At 42.4% G+C, this 25,881-nt stretch overlaps 1 protein-coding gene across 1 annotated transcript in view; it reads right to left on the reverse strand.

The window, feature by feature from the left end:
• The window catches only part of galnt10 (UDP-N-acetyl-alpha-D-galactosamine:polypeptide N-acetylgalactosaminyltransferase 10 (GalNAc-T10)), a 73,427-nt gene that overhangs the window by 14,825 nt on the left and 32,721 nt on the right, over window positions 1-25,881 (reverse strand). The window contains exons 5-7 of the mRNA XM_076102368.1: window positions 8,386-8,571; window positions 7,885-8,068; window positions 2,851-2,968 (exon numbers count right to left, since the gene is read on the reverse strand). Coding sequence (XP_075958483.1) covers window positions 2,851-2,968; window positions 7,885-8,068; window positions 8,386-8,571 — 488 coding nt within the window. The remainder of the gene's footprint in view (window positions 1-2,850; window positions 2,969-7,884; window positions 8,069-8,385; window positions 8,572-25,881) is intronic.

A 25,881-nucleotide genomic window follows, 5' to 3' on the forward strand; every position in this document is an offset into this window, starting at 1 on the left:
CAGCTCTGTCCTCCACCAGCTCCCACATCTCGCAATCCTACTCCTACTCCTGTCGTGACTAAAATCTACAAGTTCTAGTTAGGAAAACTGCTTCGATATCATCTACATTTCTCAAGGCTGGAGGCTTGTGTTGTGTTAACAGGTTGGAGGTTGGAGTCTTTCTCGAGGACGCAGACTGGCCACCAGAAGCTCAGTGAGTCAATAATGTGAAAAAAAAGTGTTAGTTCCCCGATTGACTTTCCTTTTTGATTATTTCCAGTAAGTCTGTTGTTATTCTGCATCATTCCCCCTTCCTGATCCTCCAGAGTGGACATCAGCTGGCTTCCATTTCAATTCAATTACTCCTTGTCAAGTTTGTTGAGCCAGTCCAGCTTGGACAAACAGGATCGGGGGAAATAACAGATTGAATCCACCCTCTCCACATCTCGCTGTCGGCGAAGGTCTGACCTGCTGTTCCGATCCCTCCCACCGTCTTTATCCCAGAGTGAAACACTTGAGCTTAATAACAGGGGCGCCTCGCTGCAGGCGGGATCGAGAGTTTGAGTTCAGCGCCAGTCGGATTAAATTGAAAGTCTTATCACTCGTTTCGAACCTCTAAAATCTGCTCACCTCAAATTATGAAGGCTAAAACCACACCATCAAGAAACGGGACACCTTACAGCTCTTCTCAAAGACAACTTACTAAATGCAATGGAACTGGTGCTAGACAATATTCCACTAATTTGACCCAAACAGCATCGAATGCATTTACATACGTGTGATTAATCTGACTCTATTTCTGACTGTCTGCACTTCGCTCATTTAGCAGCTACTGCTGATATCGGCCTGCAACATAGTCTGTATATAAGAAGTGGACGTAGTCATGTTGACGTCACCCATTGGTTTGTGGACTGCCGTTTTGAAGCCTTGAATTCGACGACGCCATGTTGGCTTTTTGCAACCAATTAATGAAAGTTACCATATTTGGAATGCGGAGGAGTGACGTAGAGACGCTGTATACGTCTCTGGTAGCGGCAGAGACCTGTCAATCATAAGGTAGCCCCGCCCTAAAGCATACCCTGCTTTATGGTCTGTTTGACTCTAAATGGACCATAACTTACTAAATGAACATCATGCTGTATTGAAGAAGACTTGAAACTAGAGATTGAGACCATAAACTCATGTTTACTGAGGTAATAAATCAAGAGAGAAGTAGAGTAATTTTCTCATAGACTTCTATACAATCACACTTCTTTTAGCAACAATAGGGTGTCGCCCCCTGCTGGTCAGTAGAGAGAATTCACGTTTTAAGACACTTCCGCATCAGCTTCCCTCGGCAGAACCGGAGGTTGCCGAATGGCCCGGAAGCGTAGTTCCCAGTCTCCCCCCCCCCCCCCGGTTGACACTGTTCGCTCTGTCAACACTGTTGCCGTTGTCTGCATTGTTAACGCTGTTAGCACCATTCGTGCAGCTAGCACTGCGACCATTTCATCTCAGACACTCTTGATGTCATGCATCGCACCTTTAACGAATGTGAAAAAGAATGGGTGAATCCAAAATTTTGAAGGTTCTTCCTTGGCCCATGCTATAGCCTGTTTTTCTGAAATCCTGCACATAACCTCCATGGCGAAGGGAATTAGCAAAACAGAGTAACATAATGTGAATAAATTAACATGACGAAGCAGCAGAAGGTGAATATAACAGAAATGTCCAATCAAATCAAATTACCCAGCAGTGGCCTTTGTGCTTAATTGAGTGAGACGACAAAAGTCCTTAGCCGTTCAAACCAGAATTCAATTATTGTGACGTGCCGTTTTGTCCGTCCAGAGCCCGCTGACAGAGGCAGCAGAGGGGGAGACTAGTTCTTAACATGCTGGCCAAGTCGCGAGCAGTTACGGCTGCACGATAGAATAATTCATGCTGAAGCACCAGACAAAAGCATGATCTAATATGGTATTCTGAATATGATTAATGTAGAGAGTCCTCCATGCAGCAGAGTATGTTCAGCTCAAATGACTGAAACAAGAGTGGAAACCATAATGAGGAACGTTTCATGGGCTCAACATATTTTTTTCTTCTTTAGCTATTTAGTTGAAGAGCTGTGAATAAACAAATGACTCGTTAGGAGAAACATGTGGAACACTCTTTCCTCCTTTAAAAAGCAATGCAGTGTCACAATGTAGATGCATCTCAGCTCTAAATGAGTAATTGCTCGTTAAGTAGGAGCTCTGGGAAAAAACAAGGACATATATGTCATGTGCGCAAAGATCCAACAACCCTGCCAGTCCCATTCTGTGATGTACTTTACATAAAAACTGCACAATATGAGCAGAGTATTTAAAATAACAACTATCATTACAGCACCAAGAAAATAATGTATCCCATAATAGCTAAATACATCTTTCTCTCTATATCTATCTTAATTAGAACTGCTACTATAAGTGCTGCTGTATGCAAACTAAGCATGCAAAAGATATGAGTGTGCAATTAATGGGAACTAAAATATTGAACACGCGGCAGATGGTGATCAAAATCTAATCAATTAATAAATCAGTCAAAACTGTTCCATATTTATTCATACAATGTAACTTACAATAAAGAAAGTTTAGCAAAGTTAAATATTGCTCACGTTCATAACAAAAGAACACATAGTTCAGAGTGCTCATTATATTCTACATGTATCCAATAATAGTTTGCAATATCCAGTAGAAATAGACTGACTCCCAACATAAAACATGGAAGGACCCTCCCACTTTATGGAATTAGAGACACACATTCAACATCCTCACGAAGTGACACTATTACATATGTTCGACACTCATCCGTTACAGTAGCTCCGTGTGAGGTGGTGTTGTGTGTTCGTGTTTTTACCTTGAAGGAGATCTCGTACTGTTCTCCTCCCCAGATCTCCAGCCCCGAGTCATATCCTCCCAGCTCCCAGAACCACTTCCTGTCCACAGCAAACAGTCCACCTGCCATCACCGGTGACCTGCAGGACACAGAGGTTTACACAGTCACTCCCAAAATGTCAAATGTGAAGAAATTCCCTCAAGGTGTTCCTGAGATAATGCGTTCAAGAGAAAGGACCGGACAGACGGACAACTTGTTAGAGGAAGGGGCGTCAGGAAGTGGACAATGTGACATTTAAGGTCCATCTTTATATCATCACAACCAAAATGCACATAAGATGCTCTACTCTGGGTGCTGTTGCATTTAGGATAACCGTTATGGGGATTATTGGTTGTTGCCATCGAGCGCTGCATGGTTGTCAGTGTGTACCGTGTGTGGGTGATAGTAACAGAGGCAGCGCTGAGAGTTCTGGTTGTATGAAGATTACTGAGGGATCGTGGACAGAGTCAGACACAGAGAGAAAGGGAGGGCCGAGTGTGTTCTCCCTGAACAATACACACTCAACAGCTTTACTTGATAGAAAGCCGAAACCTAACCCTGACCCGAATATCAACATTTCACACACTTGCGTCATCACGGGCAGGTATGTGACACATTGCATTGTGGGGTTGTCTGCAGAAAGTTGTGGACGTGCTATTCACGATACTTTTTTGTTCCATTGTGGGTTTTTATTTTAAAGGAAAATGAAAATGTTAGAGTAAATATAGTGCCAGAGACAGAGACTGTGTTTGACTGTCTCAGCAGAGGAGACGGAGTACAGTGAAGCAGACTGACATGACAAATGCAGTAAGGACAGGGATAATAATATTAAATCCAGATTTATTTGTGTTTCTATCTTATCTAATATTCTTTGTCCACCGAGGAATAGTCCAAAGGACTTCTTTTCCATTTTGTTTTCACGAGGTTTGTGTGACAATTTGTGAAAAGGACAAAATGACGAAACTACCAAGATTTAAGAGCCAACTTTAAAGCCTATAGGAGATGAACATCTAATAATGAAACATGTTCAACATATTTTCACTTGGTGGTGTGCTCTGCCAGTGCACTGACATGATGTTGATCAGGGCGTCGGTCCACAGATTAAATTCTTCTGACAGTACACACAAAAGAAGGTGTGTGATTCATAAATGTCATTACTGTGCTCAGCCTCAATTTGTTTTCCTTTAACAAGCCAGGTTTGTACACAGGCTCTCATGCTGCATAGCTCAGGTTGATAATATAAACTGGTAAATAACAAGAACCTATTTCTGACCAGATTATTGAATGAATCAAGAGAAATGCAGTTCTGACTAATGTTTTATTACCGTTTACAGGCTGTGAGTCAGAGTCTGCTGTGGGCACCTGCATGTGTTTAGAAACCCAGTGACAGTCTGCACAGTGCAACACTAAATAACCCATCTCAACCGTGGTGAATTCTGACCTGTATGACAAACTACTTGTGAAACATAATGGTCCTCAGCTCAGAGTGCAGAGGGAGCTCCTCCCTCCAGAGGAACTGAATGTATTGAACAGCTTCTCATCCGGGCACCAGTGGTAGAAAGAGAGACAGGAGGTCTCTGCATCGATCTATGAAGTATTACAAAGATACACGTCTCTGTGGATCTATGCACAGAGACGTGTTATGGGTAGTAGCTCACCTCTGAAGTTGTGCAGGGTAAAAAAAAAAGACGCTGGCTTCTGGATGTACATCACTGATACCACACAACTCAGAAGAAGCTGGTGAACATGGAGGATCATTTAAACTCAACCAGTTCCTGTTTAATCTCCAGATGAGCAGCCACAGGCTACAGATGTTTGCCGATGAACAGTTTACTTTCAGCGTTAACTCTTGGACCGCTGTTTGTCACCAGCTATTAAATCTGAGGTTTAATATTATTACTTGAGGAAATGTGAATATTTCTTTTCTGCCTCAAGGTTTTTATAATCTGCGGAGCCTTTACACAGCGAACGACTACGTGGACAATTAATCACTGTCACAGCAGCAGCTTACGCTGGCTTTCAAATGCAGGAAAGAGAAAAGGATGAAAAAATGAGAAGGTTGAAACAAAAACACCAGAAACACCAGAATTCATCACAGGGTGAGCATTTGAATTTGAAAGCTGCAGTTTTTACTTGACAGCAGTAATTAGCAGGGGGGGTAATTAGCTTTGGCAAGTCTTGCTAGCTTACCTTCAACAGCTAACTGGGCTCGGAAAACCATTTCAATGTTTAATAATAATATTAAATATTTAGATGTTTTAGGAAACCAGTCTATTGTTTATTTTATAAGAGACCTCATCTAGTGCAGTCCTTTCATATTTACTTTCCCCTTTATCACTGATAATACTTATTCTATTACTCAACGTATCATTGGAATAATGTAATTATTTAATACATACCAACCAATTCAGGTCAAAGCACCACTGTGTCTTTTAAACTACCATTACAGTAATATCTGACAACAAACACACACACACAGAAAAGTCTGCTATGGCAGACCGTCAGGTAGCGGGACCCCTTACAGAGTCCTGGTGGCTACTGTTCACACACACTGAGGTAAAAGCTCAATATCGACGACAGTGATTGTGGAACCTGCAGCTAAGTTTGTCAAAACGTAATTCTTGTACTCCTTCTTAACCATTTTGATGTTACGTTTTGGCTTTTCAGAGAAGGAAATCACTTTGGAACCACAGTGTGAAATTTAACTTGGAAAGTACAACTGTGGACTTCTACTTTCAGCCAGTGAACAGTTCTACTGAATCACCATTGACCAGCAGTGACTGCACTGACCTCAACAGCTCTTAAACAACTAGAAAGATAGATACAATACTATTTCTTACAGTTAGGCTATATTTTATTCACATGTCCTTATTTAACTGATTCACTGTACAGTCTCCATTTCTGTACTGAGAAAAAATCTGTCTGGGTTTAATGTCTGGTTAGATTTGTACTCCTCTTCACTTATTCTTTGATGAAAAGCTCTTAATTTAAATTCTAAATTTATTTATTTTATTGTCAATGTTATTCTAAAATTGTTCTGCTTGTGTTTTGACAACATTTGCCAGGAGCAGGTATTCATCTTTTTTTTTAGCTGGACAAAAATCCCTGCTGGTCTTCCTAAGTCACTGTTCCTTGGCAAGTGTTAGTCCACTGAAGGATAAAAAGATTCAACTCAATGCACCATGAACATTCCAACTCACAATTTAGACTAATTAGAAATGCTCCAGTTGATATTCTCTATTTCAGTCTCTTGACCTTGCAGCTTATTGCTAAATGAAACATTGAAGCCCAGAGGAAGGAGGAGGGACGAGAGAGAGAGACATGTCGAAAGAAAAGAAGAGACAGGGAGAGAGGTGATGGCATTGACAAAAGAGACAGTGACAGAGGCATGAGAACGGGGGTAAAATCGTACTCCCACACACACACACACACACACACACACACACACACACACACACACACACCTCCGAGATGGATTTTGCCATCCCACCGTGCCTCATTCTCTGCTGCGTCAATGTCTATCAGAATGAAAATGAAAATCTTTGCGACTCAAATTGGATTTGCACTGATGAAGGTCATTTCATTGGGCAAGAAGAGCAGACTAATTCACGAAATGAGGATTGATTCCGATTGTTCTGCAGCTCACTTCTTCTTCTTTAGTCTCTTATCTTCCTGCACCACAGCCGCCCTGCCTGATGATACCTATTTCCCAGGACACCCAAATAGTCTTTGGCATCCAGACATAGAGAAACGTTGTCCAACTAATCCCCCGGGGCTCACAAATGGAGTGTCTGGCATTACATGCAGCTTTTTGGCCGTACAAATGGCAAAATGTGTCTCTGGGAATAGTTTATTTATTCTGGCTTCCATTACTTAAAGGTCACCTGCCATGAAAGTGCTGCTTGTGGAGGAAGCGGTTGGTCCTGTTTGCAATGGATTAATGTTGGAGTTAATGATTATGTTTTTGCAATTCATCTATTCATCATTTTGAGTGTAGAATGTCACAAATTGTGAGAAATCAGAATTCCCCCAAAGTGACAAAATGAAATACCAGACCGAAGGCCGTAATATCCATTTAACAAGGATATGAAACAGAGAAAAGGAGCAAATCCTCACATTTGAGAGACTGGAAACAGCAATTTTGCATTTTGCACAATAAATGACGACTTAATCATTTTCTGTAAATCTACAAATTGCAAAAAAAGCTGAATTTGCACCACAAATGATGTTAACAGTATAAATACACATGTTTTCCTCGAGTATTTGACTGCATCTCACCGTCTTGCTGAAATCAAACTACTGTTTTCCAGGTCAAGAATACATTTTCACACTCAGTTAATATTTATGTATTTCCAATAACCCTCAACAACAAATGTGTTCATTTTTTCAAATTAAAATTAAATTAGCTTGACATCATTACACACAATCAATAACCCAATAAGTTTGTATCACCGTCTTACGATGATTGATCTGAACAATAACATCCAATTATTGGCCAGACTCCATAATCCTTCTCCCCGAAGAGGAAGAAGAATAAGAAAATAATGTGTAGAGAACCAAGGAATCCTTCCTAAAAACCTACAACCCATAAATATGTTACAGATTTGCATTTAACCTGGTGTTCGTAAAATGTGTTGCCCAACAGAGGAAGACTACTGTCACTTACTGTAGATTACATCCACACCGAGGTGGATCAATCTGAAAACATCTTGCGTCCACACTAACGTTTGAAGGTCACTTTTTAACTGCCAGCTCAGTGTGGACAGACGGACAAAAAGGAGACAAAAAATGAGCATTTTCCGATTGACCGTCGGCTCAGCGTAAATGTAGTCTAATGCTATGGACACTATTAAGCCCCAAACAGCAGCCCTCTCATTGCCCGTCCTGTGCAGCACGCAAAGTTTAATAGTCGATGTGTGTATGAATGTGGAAACAGGGCAGCGGACACAATTAGATAATCAGGATAGAATCCTCTAGCAAGAAGTCAAAAATGTCAAAAAAATGATCTGCACTCACTCGAAGGGTTCGCTGGGGTCATCCTTCTGCAGCTCCGGAGGGATGGGTATCCGCTTGTAGTACATTTCCCAGTCGAACGCCCCTCGCATGGCGTCCCCCGCCTGCGTCTCGTAGCCGAAGTTGTCGTGGTCGATCACGTCGATCATCGGACACACGATCGTCTTCCTGTTCTGGGCGATTCGGTCTGAGAGACACAGATGCAGGCAGACGGGTTGGTAGACAGTTAATGGCCAAAGATGTAAACTTCAGAAGGCCAACATATGGCAAGTCCATGTTTTTCTACAGTATGAACACACTGTACATTTCATCTAGCGAGGTATGAAGACGACAGTTGAATATCAGATTTGCTTTCTTGTACTTTATCGTTTATCAGGACTTTTTAGCAAAAAAATATGCACATTTGGCAACTCATCACACGGTTACAATAAGGATTCATGTCAATGCGAAAGGCAGAGTGTGGACATGTAATGCTGATATTGTGCATGCTTTTGTGTTCCTCACCCAGCAGTGGAGGCAGCCAGTTGACGTTGGACTCACAGTGAGAGTCCAGGAAGGTGATGACTTCTCCTTTGGCGGCGCCGGCTCCCAGCAGGCGAGTCCTGATAAGCCCCTCCCTCTTCTTGGTCCTCAGGATGCGAACCTTGGGCAACCTTACCATGTACTCCTCGAGGGCCACCTTTAGGTGCTCTGCGGAGATGGAGACAGAGACGGCGGTGATCAGAACGGTGAATATTGTGAAATGTTTGTGAATGTCACCAAAAGAGCACAATAGAGTCATCGGGTAAAATGGGCCGTAGTGACATGAAAGAGCAAGGCTTCAGAAAGTTGTCAACAAATGGCAAAAACCTCACTTCCATGCTCTCTTACAAAGGAGATCAAACGAAGACTAAACCATTAGCAGCCGCCATCAAACGAGACATCTGCCTAGGCCACATGCTGCAGACTGAAATGTTTCCCTGTAGGCCCACATCACACTCTCACTCAGACTGGGAATAAAAAGATCACTTACCTTTCTGCACTCAGATTTTTTTGTTTTGTTTTTACATCTTTACTATAGTCATTAGACAGAATGTTACCCTAAAGAGAAAGAATCCAACCGAGAGGAATGACATTAAATCAGCCCTTCATAAAACCAGTGTTTCAGTGATGCTCACGATGGTTTCAGCAGACAGAACTCACAATAGCCTATGAGGGTATTACAGATACTGCGGCGCCAAATTATCACTTCAGTTTATTGTCAGCGAGAAAATAACACGACGCAATAATTTTTATGACATAATTTCAAAAACTCTTGTCGAAAGAGATATTGGTGCAAGGCATGGTAGTCGGTTCAGATCAAAAGTGATTTCAAGTCTTTCTCAAGCTGCAGGAGCCAATAAATGTCCCGCTGCTTCTGCTCGAACAGCAAATATACTGGAAGGTGACAACATATAGAGATGCAGAGAGAAAAGTCAAACCAGAAACTGAAAGAAGGCATTAATCAATCAAAGAGACGGTTATACATACTGCACATTTTTCTCCCACCTCTCCTCAGAGCTGCCTTTGAAAGAAATCAATCCTGCTCCTAAATGGAGCCTGTAAATCTTTCTGCTCAAACGTCAAGTCAGTTCTGACAGGTCAATAAAAAAAAAATGGACACCGGACTCAAGGCCATGTTTCATTCGCTGTCCCACTACTGTTGCCGTGTTTCCAAAGCCGAGACACCGTCGCAGAGAAACACCATGAAACTGATCATCAACCCTGGTCCAGCTGGTTTCGTTTCCCTGACGACTAAAGTGGTATTAGCACTTTATTTATTCATTGTTACGGAGAAAAATCCTAACTGTGATAAAGGCAATTATTTAAATGTAAGATATGTGTAAAGGTATCTGTCCAATACAATCCATCATCTCCCTGTTTTTCAATCTCTATTTCAGACCTCAACATGTTGCTTAACTTCATTTGCATTTAAAGAATGGTTCCAGATATCATGTTGTCCACCATGTGTACACACACACACACACACACACACACACACACACACACAACAGAGGCATGTGAAAAATAAGACGCCCATAGTGTGATAATGAGTGCGCGCCTCCACCAGAGAGACATGACTCAGCAGTTTTTCTTTATCAGCCTGTCTGGAACACAAACCGTTTCATTTAACCAAAGAGGTTGTCTACAACAGAGAATTTCAAAGTGCAAGACAGGCCTCCCCAGGGGGGCTCCAAACAGTTTCAGAGGAGGCTCAGTGAATGGGAGTGAAACAAATATTACACTAGCTAGTCACAAGAAAATCATGAAAAATTGATTGGAGATGCAGTAGTTTTGTGGAATTTTACTGTTTTTCCCACTTTCATTGGAGTCAGAAACTAATAAATGCTGAGGACAAACCTTTTTTATGCATTTGGTGTGCATTCTGGTTATGCCAAACAGCAATATTAGGCTCTCTTGGCTCAATTGTTGAGTGTCTACGGTGTCAAATAATAACATAACCATGATCCCATAGACAAGAAGTGAGAAAAACTAAGCAGGTAAACTAAGGAGGGGGGCTGGCATCAAATGGTCAGATTCTTTGATTGCATAGTTCTCATTAAAGTCAAATGTGGACTCAATTATGAACTTTTTAGAGATATGTTTACATTCCTATAAGAGGGTTATCGGGAAATGTATGGTTTCGATTACAGTTTCAAAACTGAGATATCGTATCGGCACTACACTCTTAATAAATAACTAATAAAAGGGATGGTCCCCGTAGGAGAATCCTGTTTGGTTCCTGGTAGAACCTTTAATAAATGTTGCACCAATAACTTTTAAAGAGGGTTCTATCTAGAACCCAACATAGAGGGTTGTACCCAGAACCCCCTATGAAAGGCTCTGCAGAGGAACCTTCTATGTTATTGTTTTACCCAGAACCTTCTCTTGATGATCTATCCAGAACCTTTCCACCTTCGAAGAGTGCTAACCAGAACCTACCCAGGGGGTTCTAGCAATTCTTCTAACCATGCTTTTAGTGTCACAGTTTGGCCTGGTGCCATGGGACCCACTTCCAGCAGCCTTGGGCTCCACGAAGCTCCTCAAGGGCCGGTGCTGATGTGGTGCAGCAAAAAACCCAAACAGTCATGGTTCACAATCACAGTTTTTGGGTGAGTGGGCTGGCAGGATCTTTTCACACCCATGCGCCCAACAATCTCTGGAGAACTCCTTCCAAAAAGGACTCGTTTGATGAAAAGGGCTTTTGAAAGGGACCATTAGTCTAACAAGTCTTCATAAATGGGTCCTTCCGAAGCAAACATCTTTGGATGGAGCCTCGGCCCTTCAGTGAGAACCCTTTTGGATACCCAGCCCGACATGTTTTAGCACCATACATGCAGTGTTGGTTATACTACTCTCTTGTTCATATTGATCAAAATAACACCATCTTTATTCTTCAAATAAATGGGGTTACCAACTTACTGCTACTACTACTATTACCAACTGTTCTTCAAAGTCATGTCAGACAGTATTGAAGTTGAAGCATTTTCAAATCCTGTGTGCTGCTTTTAAATGCTGACATGAGAATCTGGCGATAATGTCATGCATTTACCTGTCCAATTACCTCGGGCAGATAAATTGGTCTCCTTGACCAAAATACCAGCTTGCACACACACACACACACACACACATTTCCACTATCAGCGGCCCAATTGTGTAATGCAATGGAAGCCTTCACCCTGTAACTCAATTCTGACACGAAAATATATATACTTCTGCACCTGCTTTTAAACTTCTACACAAAGAAAGTGCGTAAGGCCTCACAAAAAAGGTCCATTATTTGCAGAATACAGGCAGACATTAATAAAATATTGCCTCTGTCGGTGTTCCTCATTGATAGCATGTCTTACAAATAGGCCACTGTCATTGAGCAACCCCCCTCCAACACAACCACCTAATTGGATTCTGAATATCAGAGGAGGGGATGGAGGAAAGGCAGCAGTCCTTTCAAACGCTCTCAGGCTAAACTGCAGCTGTTACAATGACAGACAGACTGCCTTTACCTCAGCACTCTGTTGTTTCCTTCCTGCCTCATTCTGGCTCTCCTCTTTGTCCCTCCCTTGTTCCTTCTCTTCATCTCCGCTTCGTCACTCAGCTCGTCCTTGGCCTGTTTTGATGCCGTTTGGCAGCAGCTGCCTCTCGGGGTGACACGCCTGATTCCGACGGACAGCTGAGATACCGAAGACAGCAGGACCGGCCAAAACCAACAAACACGAAGGCGGCAGGTCCTCAGATCTGTCTCTCCCACTTTCTCCCTCCATCCTTATTTCCCTTCCCTCTCCTGTGATTTATTTTGTAATTAGCCTGATTAAACAACAGCCGATCACCTCAAGTCAAACAGCACCAAAACCCACCATTACTTCCCCGGAAAAGGCAGTCGCAACCGGAGTGGAACTGACTAGACATTATTAAAGCAGAGCAAAACAAATTAGAACAGGGCAGTAATCAAGACCAGAGTGAGGAATGCTGTCTATCAACCTGTCACACAGGCCTCTGCTGGTTAATCCTGAAGGCCCCATTCGGGAAGCAGCCTGCCTGAAGTGGTCTGGTCTTAAATGAACCAGTCACATGTGTTTAAGCTACTGCCAATAGCTTTGTGATAGCTGATGGATTATTAACAAAAGCAAAGATAAATCCTTCATTAACATGCAGTGCAGTTGAAAAGTAAAGTGACTTATTTGTAATAAGACAATAAAGATGAGGGCTAATTGTTGATTGGAGGGTGTTTACATCTGCATCGTATTGTGGGAACTGTAGGCCTTTAATAGTCCCCAAAGTTATATTGTAAGCACTATATAAAGTACTGGTTAACAGGACACTATATTATATGTTCGTGCCAATATACTGAGATTTTTAAGTGTCCTAACTTTAGAAGTTTTCCAGGCAAACCCAACTGGTAGGAGACCGTGGGGTAGAATCCAGAACACACTGGAGAGATTATACATCTCATCTGGGTCTGGATCCCCCTGGGAGGAGCTGGACAATGTTGCTGGGGAGAGCAGAGTCTGGACTAGCTTAGCTTAGCCTGCTGCCACCGTGGCCCGATCCGGGATAAGCGGCAGGAAATGGATGGATGGACCCTTAAACCTGAAAGTCAGCAACACTGTTTCATTTCAAATCCACTGTGCCGCAGCACACAGACATGGTAAGCCGAGGTCCAGTAGAATATTAGGATATACATCATTCATACTTTGACTGCACTGTGCTTTTAAAGATTCTGTTTGAAACCTGCCCACAGTATGGGATGTGTTGTACTTTTTCGCTTTTAAATATGTATACTGTTGTCTTTTGAATGTTTATTCTATTTAATTTAAAGTAATGAACAAATGCGCTCCTATTGAAGTAAAATAAATAATATATTTTACCTGTATAATTTGTCACCAGTTTGTTTAATAAAAACAGTATATTCAATTAAATGAATTCACCTGTAAAACTAATATGTAATTATTCTATATTAAACTCATCACAGCATAAATATGTGCTGCGGGGTTTTGACACTGAAACAGAGGCTGAGGGCGTCCATAGAGTCGGTGCCACCTTTCAAGGAAAGGGCGAGCCTTCAGCTTCATAATACGACAATAAATCAGCCCGGTGGCTATTAACCAGTTGGAGATTGATTCAGGCTACACTTTTGCCCTACATGGGAGGATTCTTACAGAACACTCCTAATGACAGCCAGTGAGATTAAACAAAGAACATTTGTATTGTATCTACAGCACATTCAGCCAAGGAGAGGGGAGTGGGAAAGGTTACCGCGTCTAATTGTGAATGGTTAATATGACCGGAATAAATTGGAATATGGCTCCTCTGGTTTACTGAAAATTGGCGAGGCTATAAATCACCCTAATGAGAGCAGGGTGACGTCTGCAAACACATTAGTCATTATTAGAATGTGAAGTCCAGGACATGATGAGGGCTCAGACAACGTCGATGCCTGGGTCACCACCGTGAGACCCCATTTACCAAACACTCGAACATTCGCTGCCCTCCATCTGTTTCTGCTTCAGCAACGCGTAGCATCTTCCTCTGAGCCATTAATTAGAACTCAGTCACAAACACCAAAACTACGTAAAGAAGAAGACACATCACAGAGTGGCCAGCTGTGCTCCACAAGTGTTCAACGAGGGAAATGCGTTTTTGATGACAATTTACCATTATCAGTTTATTTTGGTTCAGAAACCAGGGAGATAAATAATCCAATACCTGATATATTTTCATACAGTTCTTCATCCCCTACTGGGGAATTGTATTTATTTATTTATTTTGGGTGAGGCAGAGGGGATTTCCAATTCAATTAACCTCAAATTATGGTGGATCCAATATGGCATCTAAATCTTGTCTTTCCAAGGTGCTGGATTACTTCCCAGAAGTCTTGGCACAACACCAAAGAGCCAAACTGCTAATTTATTCCTCCAAAATATTCGGCTGCTCCTGTGAACTTCATCAAACATCCTGCCTTTTTTTGTGCCAGGCTTGGGATATTTGAAGCGGCTTTTTTGCAACCGTCGTTGGAAAAAGGAGAGAAAAAAAAGAAAGAAATGGAAGCTGAGGGAGAGTCTGTGATGATATAAGCCGGTCTGAGGGGGATTTTGAAAGCACACTCCCCTCCCCTCTTTCTCTTCTCCCGTCACACAAAAATACATGCAGCTTAAATGGCCACTGAGGCAATGATAAGAGATGTATTACAGATGTGCAGTTTGCCTTCACAACGTAAAATGATGATAGCAGCGCTTTGAGGAGAGGACGGACGATTTCATGTCTCTGCCTTCAAGCACAACACATTTACTGCTGAGGCACACAGTACAACCACCACTCTGACATCTCTAGAGCCGCTGTACTTCTGCTGCATATTTGAAATTAAAAGGTCCCACTTATTTATTATTTAAGATATAGGAATTTTCCGCTTTGTCATACATTATCTGCTTAATCTCAACCAGTCAAATCCAACAGAACAATTAAAGCACATCGGGGGTAATGGTGGCACGACGGTCGACGAGGCCAGGTAAAAATAAAGCAAGAACTCTGCTGAGTGTAACGAGAGTTTACACCAAACGGTTCATGGGTTATGAAAGGCAGCGGGACTATAGTGTTTATTGGCATGTAAATGTCCTCAGGCCTGGATCGGTTATGGTACCTGGGATATCTGGAGCACGTCTGACAAAGTACAACAACTTCCTGTTTTATGGCGAAAGGCGCTTTCTTTCCCTACGACGGCAACAACGTATGAAAACGCAACGCGCTTAATCATTTTAACTCGCTAACTCGCCGGTTGCATACAGATTCTACACGTGAATGCAGAATCTGTGTATAGAGACGCCAGTTTGCTTTAGAATGCTGCTATAAGGTTAAAAAGGTCGTAAGAGGTTTTATGAGGAATCGGATTCTTGAATTTAAATAAAGGAATATACTGCTTCTGGGCCAAGTGTCATAAGGATGTCAAACTATGTTAAGCATAACAGAAAGATGGTGCAAGAACTAAACTCAAGCTCAATGCCAGGTGTAAAGTGCTAAGAAGAATTTGCTATTTGCCTGCAGATAATAAAGGGTTCACAAAATGAAGCGACGTGATACAACAGACTTCATAAAGACAGAACAGTGACTAACAGAGATCGAGTCACTGTTAGTCACTGTTAACACGGCAGCACTGATGTTGTGTTCACTCTAAATCTCCAAACCTCATCCTGTCGAGCCGCTCTCGTACCGCTGTAAAAATATCCCTGTGGGGATTGTTAGTACTTGAGAGTCATTGTCAGAGTCTGAACAGCAGCCTGCCAGCTCAGACCCGCGAGTTCGAGTTTTCTCACACATGCTGGCGTCAAGCTTCTGTTATAAGAGGACGAGGGGAAAGAAAAAAGGCCCATAATCTCATTTTTAGGTTTCAAAATCCAAACGGCCCCATAATAAAAAGAGCTATCAAGTTGTTATCAATGGATCCTAAAGAAATTATGATATATTTCCAACCCTTGTGAATAACAAGTGGTTCTGACCCCAATTTTGAGGAACTCAAATACCCATGCAGGTGTGAATTGTGAATGGTTTGTCTGTCAGAACATGTCAAAGCAAAGTCCCTCCGACAGAAACTCTTACATGTTACATATATACAGGTGAGAATTTTGATGCTAAGCTCACAATGATTGAATGTTTGACGTAGAGTCTCGGTAGGAGGTGCTCGGCTCTGACAGGCATCAAACTACCCACTTATTTTTCTTCTGCCTATTCCAAAAAAAGCAACAGGAAGATACACGGCATCCCTTCTGTGGTGCGGTTGTAGCTGTAAGTCTTTCTTGATTTAGATTCCTGTAAATAATTTACATTAGCGATTGCAATCGACTGCTCCTCTCCTGAGTGCTTTGGGATGAGCAGGTATCTTAGCTTCTCTAAGTTCTATACTCTTCTGGTACTTTGGAGGGATTCTACCTTTAGACTTTAGCCGCCTTAAGGTATCTTTATAGCTGTAGAAAGATTTGTGTTATGAAGAGAAACCACATATTTGATGTTAGAAAGCTTATTTGAGATTTCCAAAACCATCTGCAATCTGAATCACTCTAATGCCCAATGTATTTCATTATTTAATGTTTTTCTATATAAAAGATGCATGAGCCAATCCAAAATAAGAATAAAATCAACACACACAAGAGGTGAATAAGGAGGACGAGAGAAGTGAAATGGAGAAGAGTACAAGCACACAGAGGAGAAGATGAAGGAAAAAAGGGCCATTAAAGCGTGTGTGCATTAAAGCCCATCTTCACAGCCATCATTCAGCGTGGCACTCTGCAGCCTGATTAATAAAACATCGGCCTCCTGCTACTTAAAATCAGTACATTCAGCTAACGCACAGCGGTGCTCCGATGTTTCCTGAGCCACCATTCGTCCGTCCTTTATAGCTGCTTTTTGCAACTACAGCTGAACAGCCAAAAAATGTCATCTGCAGCTCTCCAGAGGAGACGATTAAAAGGCAATATAAAGTCTTTAGCTCAAACACCACCCCGTCTCTTATTGGCCACTTCTCCTATCAGCGCTCGTTTCCTCCCCTTTTCTTTTGCCCCGTGCCTAATGGTTAACTTGCGTTTATGATTGTGTTGGTACTAAGATTGGCCCCATTAAGCTGGCAGGATGCCAGTTACTTCCACTATTACCGATGCTAATGACGCTCCTCGGGGAGAGACTCCTATTCTCATTCTAAACTTCAATTAAAACAGAAGCAATGATAATAATAATAATACTCGCTTTATGGAAAACAAGACTGAAGCATGTTCCATGCTGCGAGGTTGGTCCTACGTGGGAGACGATGACTTTAGAGCACCGTATGAATTGAGGCACGCACGTTTAGTGTCGGAAGAGGAGGTGGGAATGATTAGATAACATCCCACTCAGTTTTTTGATTTCACATCTAAATTATTTTCTGACAAGCAAATACCGTTGAAGATAACTCCCCCTATGTGCCTCTCTCCCTCAATGTCTCCCTTTCCGCTAACATGCCTGGACACTTACAGGTGCTAATGAAGTCAGCCTCCCCGGAGAACAGCTATCATCTTCAAAGTACACTCCAATTAAAACGGAAGGGGAAAAAAAACGCTCTGACGCGATATCGTGCTCCACTGATTCGTGCAGCTTCTTGTGTGAAATCGCCGCCTTTTTGCCCCCTGGCCCTGAACACACAGCTTTACTGAAAGAGGAAACAACATTTTACCAGAACGTGGCTGGGGAGCGAGGCGGAGATTAGTTGAAGGAAAGGATGTTCCAAACGCAGATAAATAGTGTTGAAATGTGTCTCGTTGCTGCTTTGAGCGCCGCGCTCTTTGAGAAGATAAGTATAAACCCTGACCCTTGAGAAGGAGTGGGAGTCACCTTTTGTGATAGTAAATACTGAATTTGTCCATAAAGAAAACCAGCGAGAGCACAAAACTCATTTTTTCTGCACATTATCTGAACAAACAACTCAGAAAAAGCCATAGCTGTGCTTACAAAGACGGAGTTTGAGAAGGAAGATTCACGAACGGACTGGAAAACACGTCACCTCGTCCATCGGTTATTTTTTGGTTCAATTCAAGTCATCTTTTTTTTTTTCCCTTAAGAAATAAAACTACATTTCGTTACAATGAAAGACAAATTGCAATATAGCTCGGTGAGTGAACTCTAAAGAATTAATCAAAAGAAGAAGGAAACAAATTGCTTGGGTGCTTCTCGTGTGAGAGGAGGATTGTAGTAGATGTATGCGGTAGCTGTTGTGTTGTAATCAGTAGACCACGGGGAGGACAGTTCCCGCGCTAGCGGGATGCAACAGCCAATTTTGGAACAAAAAGATCACACTGTGGCCATTGTTATTATTGTGATTAGATTAACAGCTTAATACCTCAGCATTGAGCTAACATGGTAGAGCAGGTTTAACCGTTCATGGCCATCACGCACACCCGAGGAAATGTGGGGACTTTGTCAACTGTCCAGAAAACAGTCCTCCGTAAGGGCAACCCCATCTTACAAAAGCAAGCATGAATGAAGAGCGTGATTGTAAACTCCAAACAAAAGAGTCGTTGGAGATTTTAAGTTGACCTGCCTTCACCCTTTCAATCCAATCAAACTGTCAGGTCTATAAAATGAGGTTTCAACAGGATATTTTTCACATTAAAGAAATAAAGATGGTATTTGAATAGCAAAGGCACATCCAACACTGGACACATGTATGAAACACAAGCAAAAATGTAACATGAAGCTTTCCTTTACTATCATTCCACCTGTTACATCCGACAGAAATCAAAAATTGGAAAATACCAATCAAATAACGGAACGGAACATTTTACAATTAAAATCAAGGCAGCAGAGTTTCTGATGATTTCCACCTCTAAACTTTTTTTGGAAGATGATGATGATGATGATGATGATGATGATGAATGCCCTTCCCAGTCTGCATGGTCAGCTTTAACAGGGCGCTGCAGGTCCCTGTTGAGTCACTGCCACGAAGCGTGTCAGCTGTTCTGAGGCGGTTTGCTTGCGGTACCCTCTCTCATATTTCGCTCCACTCTTTTCAGCGGCATCGCGTGTGCGGCACATGTACCCGTGCGTCTACGTGTTTCAGACATGCAGATGACAGATGGCGAGCGGAGGCCTCCGTGGAGCAAGTATAGCCCATTAGCTGAGCTAACCTTGAAAGTATCGGGGAGGTCGGGAAGCCGGAGTGAGCCAACACTCCCCTGCAGGGAAGAGCGAGGGGGCTGAACATCCTCCCCGCACGGGCTGCGGAAATTCAATTACAGCCTAATGAAGAGTGAGCTGACCTCCCCTCCCCCTCAGCCTCCTCCCTCCTCTCATGCAGTGGGAGCTCATCATGGAGTGTAGCCGGGCAGGTTAGCAGGTACAACCGGTTTCCAGCCAGACATGTGGTGGCTCCGTCCTCAGGTCATCTGTCTCTCTGTTGCTTTTCACTGAGCCCTGCGACCCGTTTAGTCGGTTTCATAAAGGTCCGTGTCACTGTGTATGATTTGAGGTCGGGCAGGGCGGCCGGCATCAACCCTCTGAAACCCAAAACCCGCCGACGGGTTTGACGGCACGTTTCCTTCAAACAGTTGCCACAAATGTGCTGTTTTTCACAACCAGAAGCTGTAAAAACAGACATTTTCATCGGATTTTCAACTTTCCGAAGGTCCTTGAAAACATCGAGTGACGAACGCTTCCGTCAGAAAAAGCAACTAAATCAAGGCTTTTCATCAAACTCACTGTACACGTGTCTCATTTTAAATTGTGCTCGAATTGAACCAGATACTGTAAAAAACATTGATGCGCTTCTCAACGCAACTGGGAAGCCTTGAGTGACAGAAACTCTGTGAGGGGGTTTTAAGTAGAGGCTGTAAATATGTAAATAGTTTAAAATACACAGCATATGGAGCCTCATTTATTTTCTCCAACATTGGTCACACTTGTGGGCACTTGGGGAAATGTTGGATATACAGATTCCATTGTTTTCCAATTTGTGTAAAATGCATTTTTAAAGAAATAGAAGTGCATGACTTAAAAATAGCAGTGAAAAATGTAAAGAAGAAATAAAGTAAAATGTGACGGGAACAAAAAACGCCCCAAAACATAATGCAAAGCAAAGCTTCAAAGCTTCCTCTGTTTTGGAAAATGTCAGTACTGTCAGCATAGCTTGCTATTGGTCAAAGGCACAATTTCATGTGTCAAAGTCTAACGAAGTTGAACTTGATGCAAACTATTGAAGCGGATTTACTCCCCCCCCCCCCCCCCACAAGCAAATCCATCAACAAATGGATTTCCCTGCAAAACCTCCAGTCAGACAACTTTCAAACCCTTAAGTGGTCAGTATTTGATATTCAGAACGTTGGTGTCCAGTAATGCCATCATGACTTCATGGGGTTTTATCAGCACAGATGACTATGAGTGCATTTACTAAAGCAGTGGATTGAGTCAAGCATTCACATGATTGGCATTCTGACGTCCCTGATGGGGGGGGGGGGGTATAAAAGAGGACTGAAACATCAAAGGGAGGGCGTTTGTTTTCATCATCATGACAGCCATTTGGCCAGATTTAAATGTTTCACCTGCCCTGCTGCCAAGAGAATGGCAGTCCGGCTCTCACGCTGGCTCAGACCGCAGCACGAGTCAGCTAATCTGGTTACGGTGGTATTTGTTCGCCAGGAACAGACGATGGCCCCTCACTGCAACTCAACTCCTCAAACATAGAGGTTGTTCTCAGAGATAAAAATGCAATATGCTGATTAATTACCTCTCATTAGCCATCTCACTCATTCCATTGTGAAATTTCCTTTTACATTTGTGTCCGTTTCAGGTCGCCGTTAGAACTCTGAGCTGTCGACCTTATTTGCTGAGTCATACCTTACTTAATTCCCCTTTAAAGCATCCACCTCACCTCTGCTTTTCGCCTTATCTACCCTCCCCCCCTGAATGTTGTTTCATGTGTCTTGATTGCTTAATTTCTCACTCTGACTACGTGTATCGCTCGTGCCCATTCATCACCTGCCTCCGCACTGAACTGCACTTTCATTTTCCCCGATAAGCGCCATTAAAAACATGTCATATCCTCTCAAATTGCGCGCTGCAAATTGGCAACCAAGTACACAGAACTAATTACTTGTTGAAAACACAAACAAGAAATGGAATTCAATCACTAGACACAGACATTCGGGGGGAAATAAATCAATATCTTGTTTAATACTTCACTTCTCCCGTGTTAATATTGCTCTCCTGTTAACATTCAGTGCTTCCCAGTTTCTACACCTGTCTATTTGATCCCATCAGGCACTGGACAGTGAGTGAATAATTGTCCGATCAATCGGGAGTCCGTGACAGGTTTCCATGGCTGGGGGGGGGGGTGATCCTGCAGTGTGGCTCAGTGGTCCTGCTGAGAGGGATGGTCTCTGTCACAGACCACAGTAAACCATGATGGATACATCTGGGCTCTCACTGTCCCCACTTTAATGAAACTCTGCTGTGAAGATGTCGAGGCCTAATAACATGCCAGAGATGAGATATGGAAGGAAAATATGAAACTGTTCTTCTGGCTGACAAAATCTTGTTTTTGTGGTTTCTTAGTATTTTAGGAATCTTTAGTAACACAAGAAAAAACGTAAATTATATACATTTCTAATCTAGCCATATGCTGCTGTGTGATGAGTTAAAGACAATGATAACTACGAGATGACACGGCAGACCAAACACAATCGCACAGAAATCCTCAATGAATGACTCAAACAGGCACACAAACACACCAAACGTGGTTCTTACAGATGCACTTTGGTTGACAGCAGCTGGCAGACTACGCACCGATAGACAGAGTCAGGAAACGTGCTCTGTGGCCTTCATGTCACAGACAGACGGCATGTTGTTGGTGGCGTTGAAGAGTAAGAACCACGCCGGTATCTAACCGAACCCAGCTGACATCTGTGGGAACGTTTACATCCTGTTTAATGTGCTGCAGCCGAGCAGCTAATTACCTATGTAGCCCGCGATATGACGTTTAGCGCAGTGAATGCTCAGTGTGACCGTCTGTTCCGCCCATGGCTTTGATGCTTTATGCAGAATGGGACTGGCCCTTGCGGTATTTTGTCAAATCAAAACTAGGTGGTACCAATATGATACCGAAAAAACTAAAATAAATAGGAATGTCTCTGTTTTGGTTTGGGATTTTTTTGTCATGCTATTTACAGAGCAGCTATGTAGCTGTAGCAGAGAAAAAAACAATAAAACACAAGTTCATTTTAGTTGGACTTTAAAGACACAACTTCCTAAAATAAAGTGAATTTTGAATGGCGACCTCACCTTGTTCTAGCCTGATAATCAGACCACCACCTGAGAAAAAATAAAATAAAAGGCCCGCGTGTCTTCTGGTGCTGGACAGGTAGTGTACAGTGGGTTTATCTGAGACCTTGGAAGGAAACAAGGCCGATGAGAGCGGCGAGCATGAACCAAAACAGTCAAGTTGTGGGCTGTAAAAATAAAACTTTTAGCTGAGATGCTAAACTGCTCCAAAGATGTGAGGGGAGCTGCATCTCTGTGGGTTCCTAAGCACAATCTCTCACGTCACACTTTACATTTCATCCATTGTCAAAACACAAACATTGAAATGGCCGCTTTAGGGAAGTAAAGAAGCTATTTCATGGTGTATTAAATAATTTAGCACACTTACAATTCGGTAGTTTATTTTTAATCTATAACAAAATGTAGTGTTCAAAATGGTTGAGCTCCCAGCATCCTCCTCTCCGAGTGCAATATAGATTTAGGTCGGGATAAAAAAGCTTATTACATTCTTTCTGCTTGTGCTTGAGAAATTCTCTGTTTGTGATTTTCACACGTTATCATCCAGGCGTGTGCGCTACTCCACTTAGCGATTAGCCTCATGCGCGCCATGACAGCTCGGGCTGATGGTGCTTCCTTTCATCCAGAGAAGAAAAGATTCATTTTGGACCACAAGCAACATATCTGAGCAGCACAAATCATAGAGACAGCAGGGATTTTGTTTTTCTCTCCTCCAGTCCTAGCCCTCACTCAAAACCCAGCAGGTGCCGCGGCTATTGAGGCTACTGTGGGAGGAGAGATTGGTTCCTCTGCCTTTTCTATGATGGATTTCTGTCTTTATGATTGTTGAATGTCAGTGGGAATAGAAAAAAAGAAAAGAAACAACACTTTGATTGAGGGACTGACACAGAAACCTGACATTTACTGATGTCAACAATCTTCCACTGGGTAAAGTTTCCAGAGTCAATAGCAGCAGAGATTAGCACTGAAGCTAACGGATCATTCAGAGTCTGATTTAAAAAGATGTTTTTTGATCCGATGCCTGGAAGAGATGGATATCACACTCACATATATAACATGTATGGCAGCCCGAGTGGGACAAAATGAGGGACAATATAAGCATGGCAAATATTATCAAAGGACTTTATCCGGTCACATATCATATATTGGTATCAATAGGTTGTCTGACATGTAACACAAAGTAGCAGAGAAGAAATGAAGAAAATTATTTTTAGTTTTGGTAAAGCAAACAAATCCGGGTCAAGGGAGGAAGTTAACAAGCTGCTGTGGTATATTTTCAGGTCTTGCACAGTACAGTGAAGACCCCAAGTGTAGTTGTCTTAGATGAAAACCAGATGTGCAGGAGACCAGGGGCAGAAGGGGGGATGTGTAGAATGAGGAGGCCACATACATTCTCTTACGTTCCGCCCAGATGTAAACATGACATGTACCCTATATAAAGATGAAGCGAGCGCCCTAGAAGCAGGGACTTTCAGATTCGACTTGAGACCTCCGGACGATCTAGACGTCCGTAATGGCATGTGTTGCTTGTTTGTATTAAACTTTATTATACCAGCAAGAACAGTGTCCACGGAGCATCCTTCCTCATCACTTCAACAGAACTGTCGCATGAAAGACACGACACTGCCGTTGCTACATGGAATCAATTTGACTTTGATTCATTGCCGTTAAATCTTTGTGTTTGAATTCATAATTGTCACGATGACAATGAACTGTTAGAGGCTGAAGGTGTCGTCCTGTGAGGAGCTGCTCATCTTTTGCCAAATGACATTGCGTCTTATTTCTGGCAATCTTTTTAGCATTTACAGAAGAGCTACGTAGTTTAACAGTTTAGTTTTGGTTAGTGATGAAAAAGAGTACAAGTACAAAAAAGTATTTTGGGGGAGAAAAAGTCACATCAGTGTATGTCTGGTCTCTGTTACATAGTTTGCTCACCAGAAAGCAATGACAACTTAATTATTCTACAACGTCACAACTCAGGGACTAAATCTAAGGTGTCCAAGTCTAAAATATTAGTTTGTCCGATATATTGTTATCAGATCTTTGAGGAGCTGGTTTCAAGAAAAGGGAAAGACGGAAGAGAAAACGATAACGGACATTTAAATAACAGGTAAAAGAAACAAGCCACAACATTTAGCATTGAGTAGATGTCAAGATGGCAGCCGTGAAAAAAAAGAGGAATAGACAAATCCAAACAGGAAATCAAGGAACACAGACAGTAGGTGAAGAGAAGATAAACGAGAAGATAAGTAAAATATAAAGAAACACAAAAAAAGACTTAAAACACAATGGACACACACACACACACACACACACACACACACACACACACACACACACACACACACACACACACACACACACACACACACACACACACACACACACACACACACACACGAAGAGACATCAAGAGATGAAACAGCGTAGACGTCAAGAAATAGACAGAGGCGCTAACGATAAAGAGACATCAAGAAAAGGCAAAAAGGGGGACGAGAAGAAACAAAGAAGAGATTAGAGACGTGAAGGAAAACGAAGATAAGAGGAGAGGAGGAAAGAAAGGAGACATTAAGGAAGATGGGGCGAGGAGATAAAAACAGCAGGTTTCAAGTGTTTGCATGTTTTCTGTGAGTCAGTGTTCCGCCTGAACGAACTGCCACGACAATACAGGAGGCGAGCGTGGGCGAGCGAGAGGGAGCGAGGAGGAGGATGACCACGGAGGGCGACGAAGGATGGAGATCATTTTACATTTACAAGGGGATACTTATTGAAAAAAAAAAAACAGATGAATATGGATGTAAATAGTGCTAGTTGTTGTTGCAGCTCTTATTCGCACCCGTGGGTGGAACAGGAAATCACAAAATCATCACTCACAGGTGAGAACTTCTTATTTTGCCACTGAACAGCTTGTGCAGAAAAGTGTGTGGAGGTGCAATATGACAGATTGTATCATTTGGCAAATGCAAATATTGTGCTGTACAAAATTACCATATTTAAGTTTCAATTTACGTGAGGTTGTAACTACAGGTTAGACATTGATAGTATTCAAAAAGCATATCTATTTACCTACAATACAAGTGAAGTATCTGCATATTCACTAAGCTGTAGAGACCTATTAATAACATTATTCATACACTTTATGAGGGAACGTTATCTTCACAAGAAATGCATCAGTGACGATCGTTAATGCACATGAGGACCTGCTCAACAGAAAGTCATGTCTCACATTCAATCCACTTCTTTAGAACTTCTGAAGAGACCTTTCTTTCATTCCAAGGCTGGATCAAGCAGCAACAAGCGCCGCGAGCGAGCTGTCAGAAGCAGAACTTTTTGGAACGGTGTATACGTACTGGAGTCTGTGAAGTGAAAAGATTTAGAGAAAGCCCGGCACAGCGAGGAGTAAACAAATATAGAGACTCCCGATGAAAGCCATCTGACCCCCGCCTTGAATCTGATGATCCTCGACGCACCGCGAAGCCCCGACTGACACCATCAGAGCTCCTCGCAGCTCAAACTCTGCTCTTCTGTGCTTCTCAGACTTTCTGTTTACTTAAAAGCACAGCGGCTCTTTACCGCGGGTTCACACCTATGATCAGAACCGCGGTGAAGGTGAAACAGCTTGAAATGAAAAGAAGTCCGCAATCCGCCCGAGACTTCCCAGAACCCAGAGAGGAAAAGTTTCCTGCTTCATTAAAA

This window comes from Anarhichas minor, unplaced genomic scaffold (genome assembly GCF_050575085.1).
Source record: "Anarhichas minor isolate MPS153535 unplaced genomic scaffold, ASM5057508v1 ptg000027l, whole genome shotgun sequence".
NCBI lineage: Eukaryota > Metazoa > Chordata > Actinopteri > Perciformes > Anarhichadidae > Anarhichas > Anarhichas minor.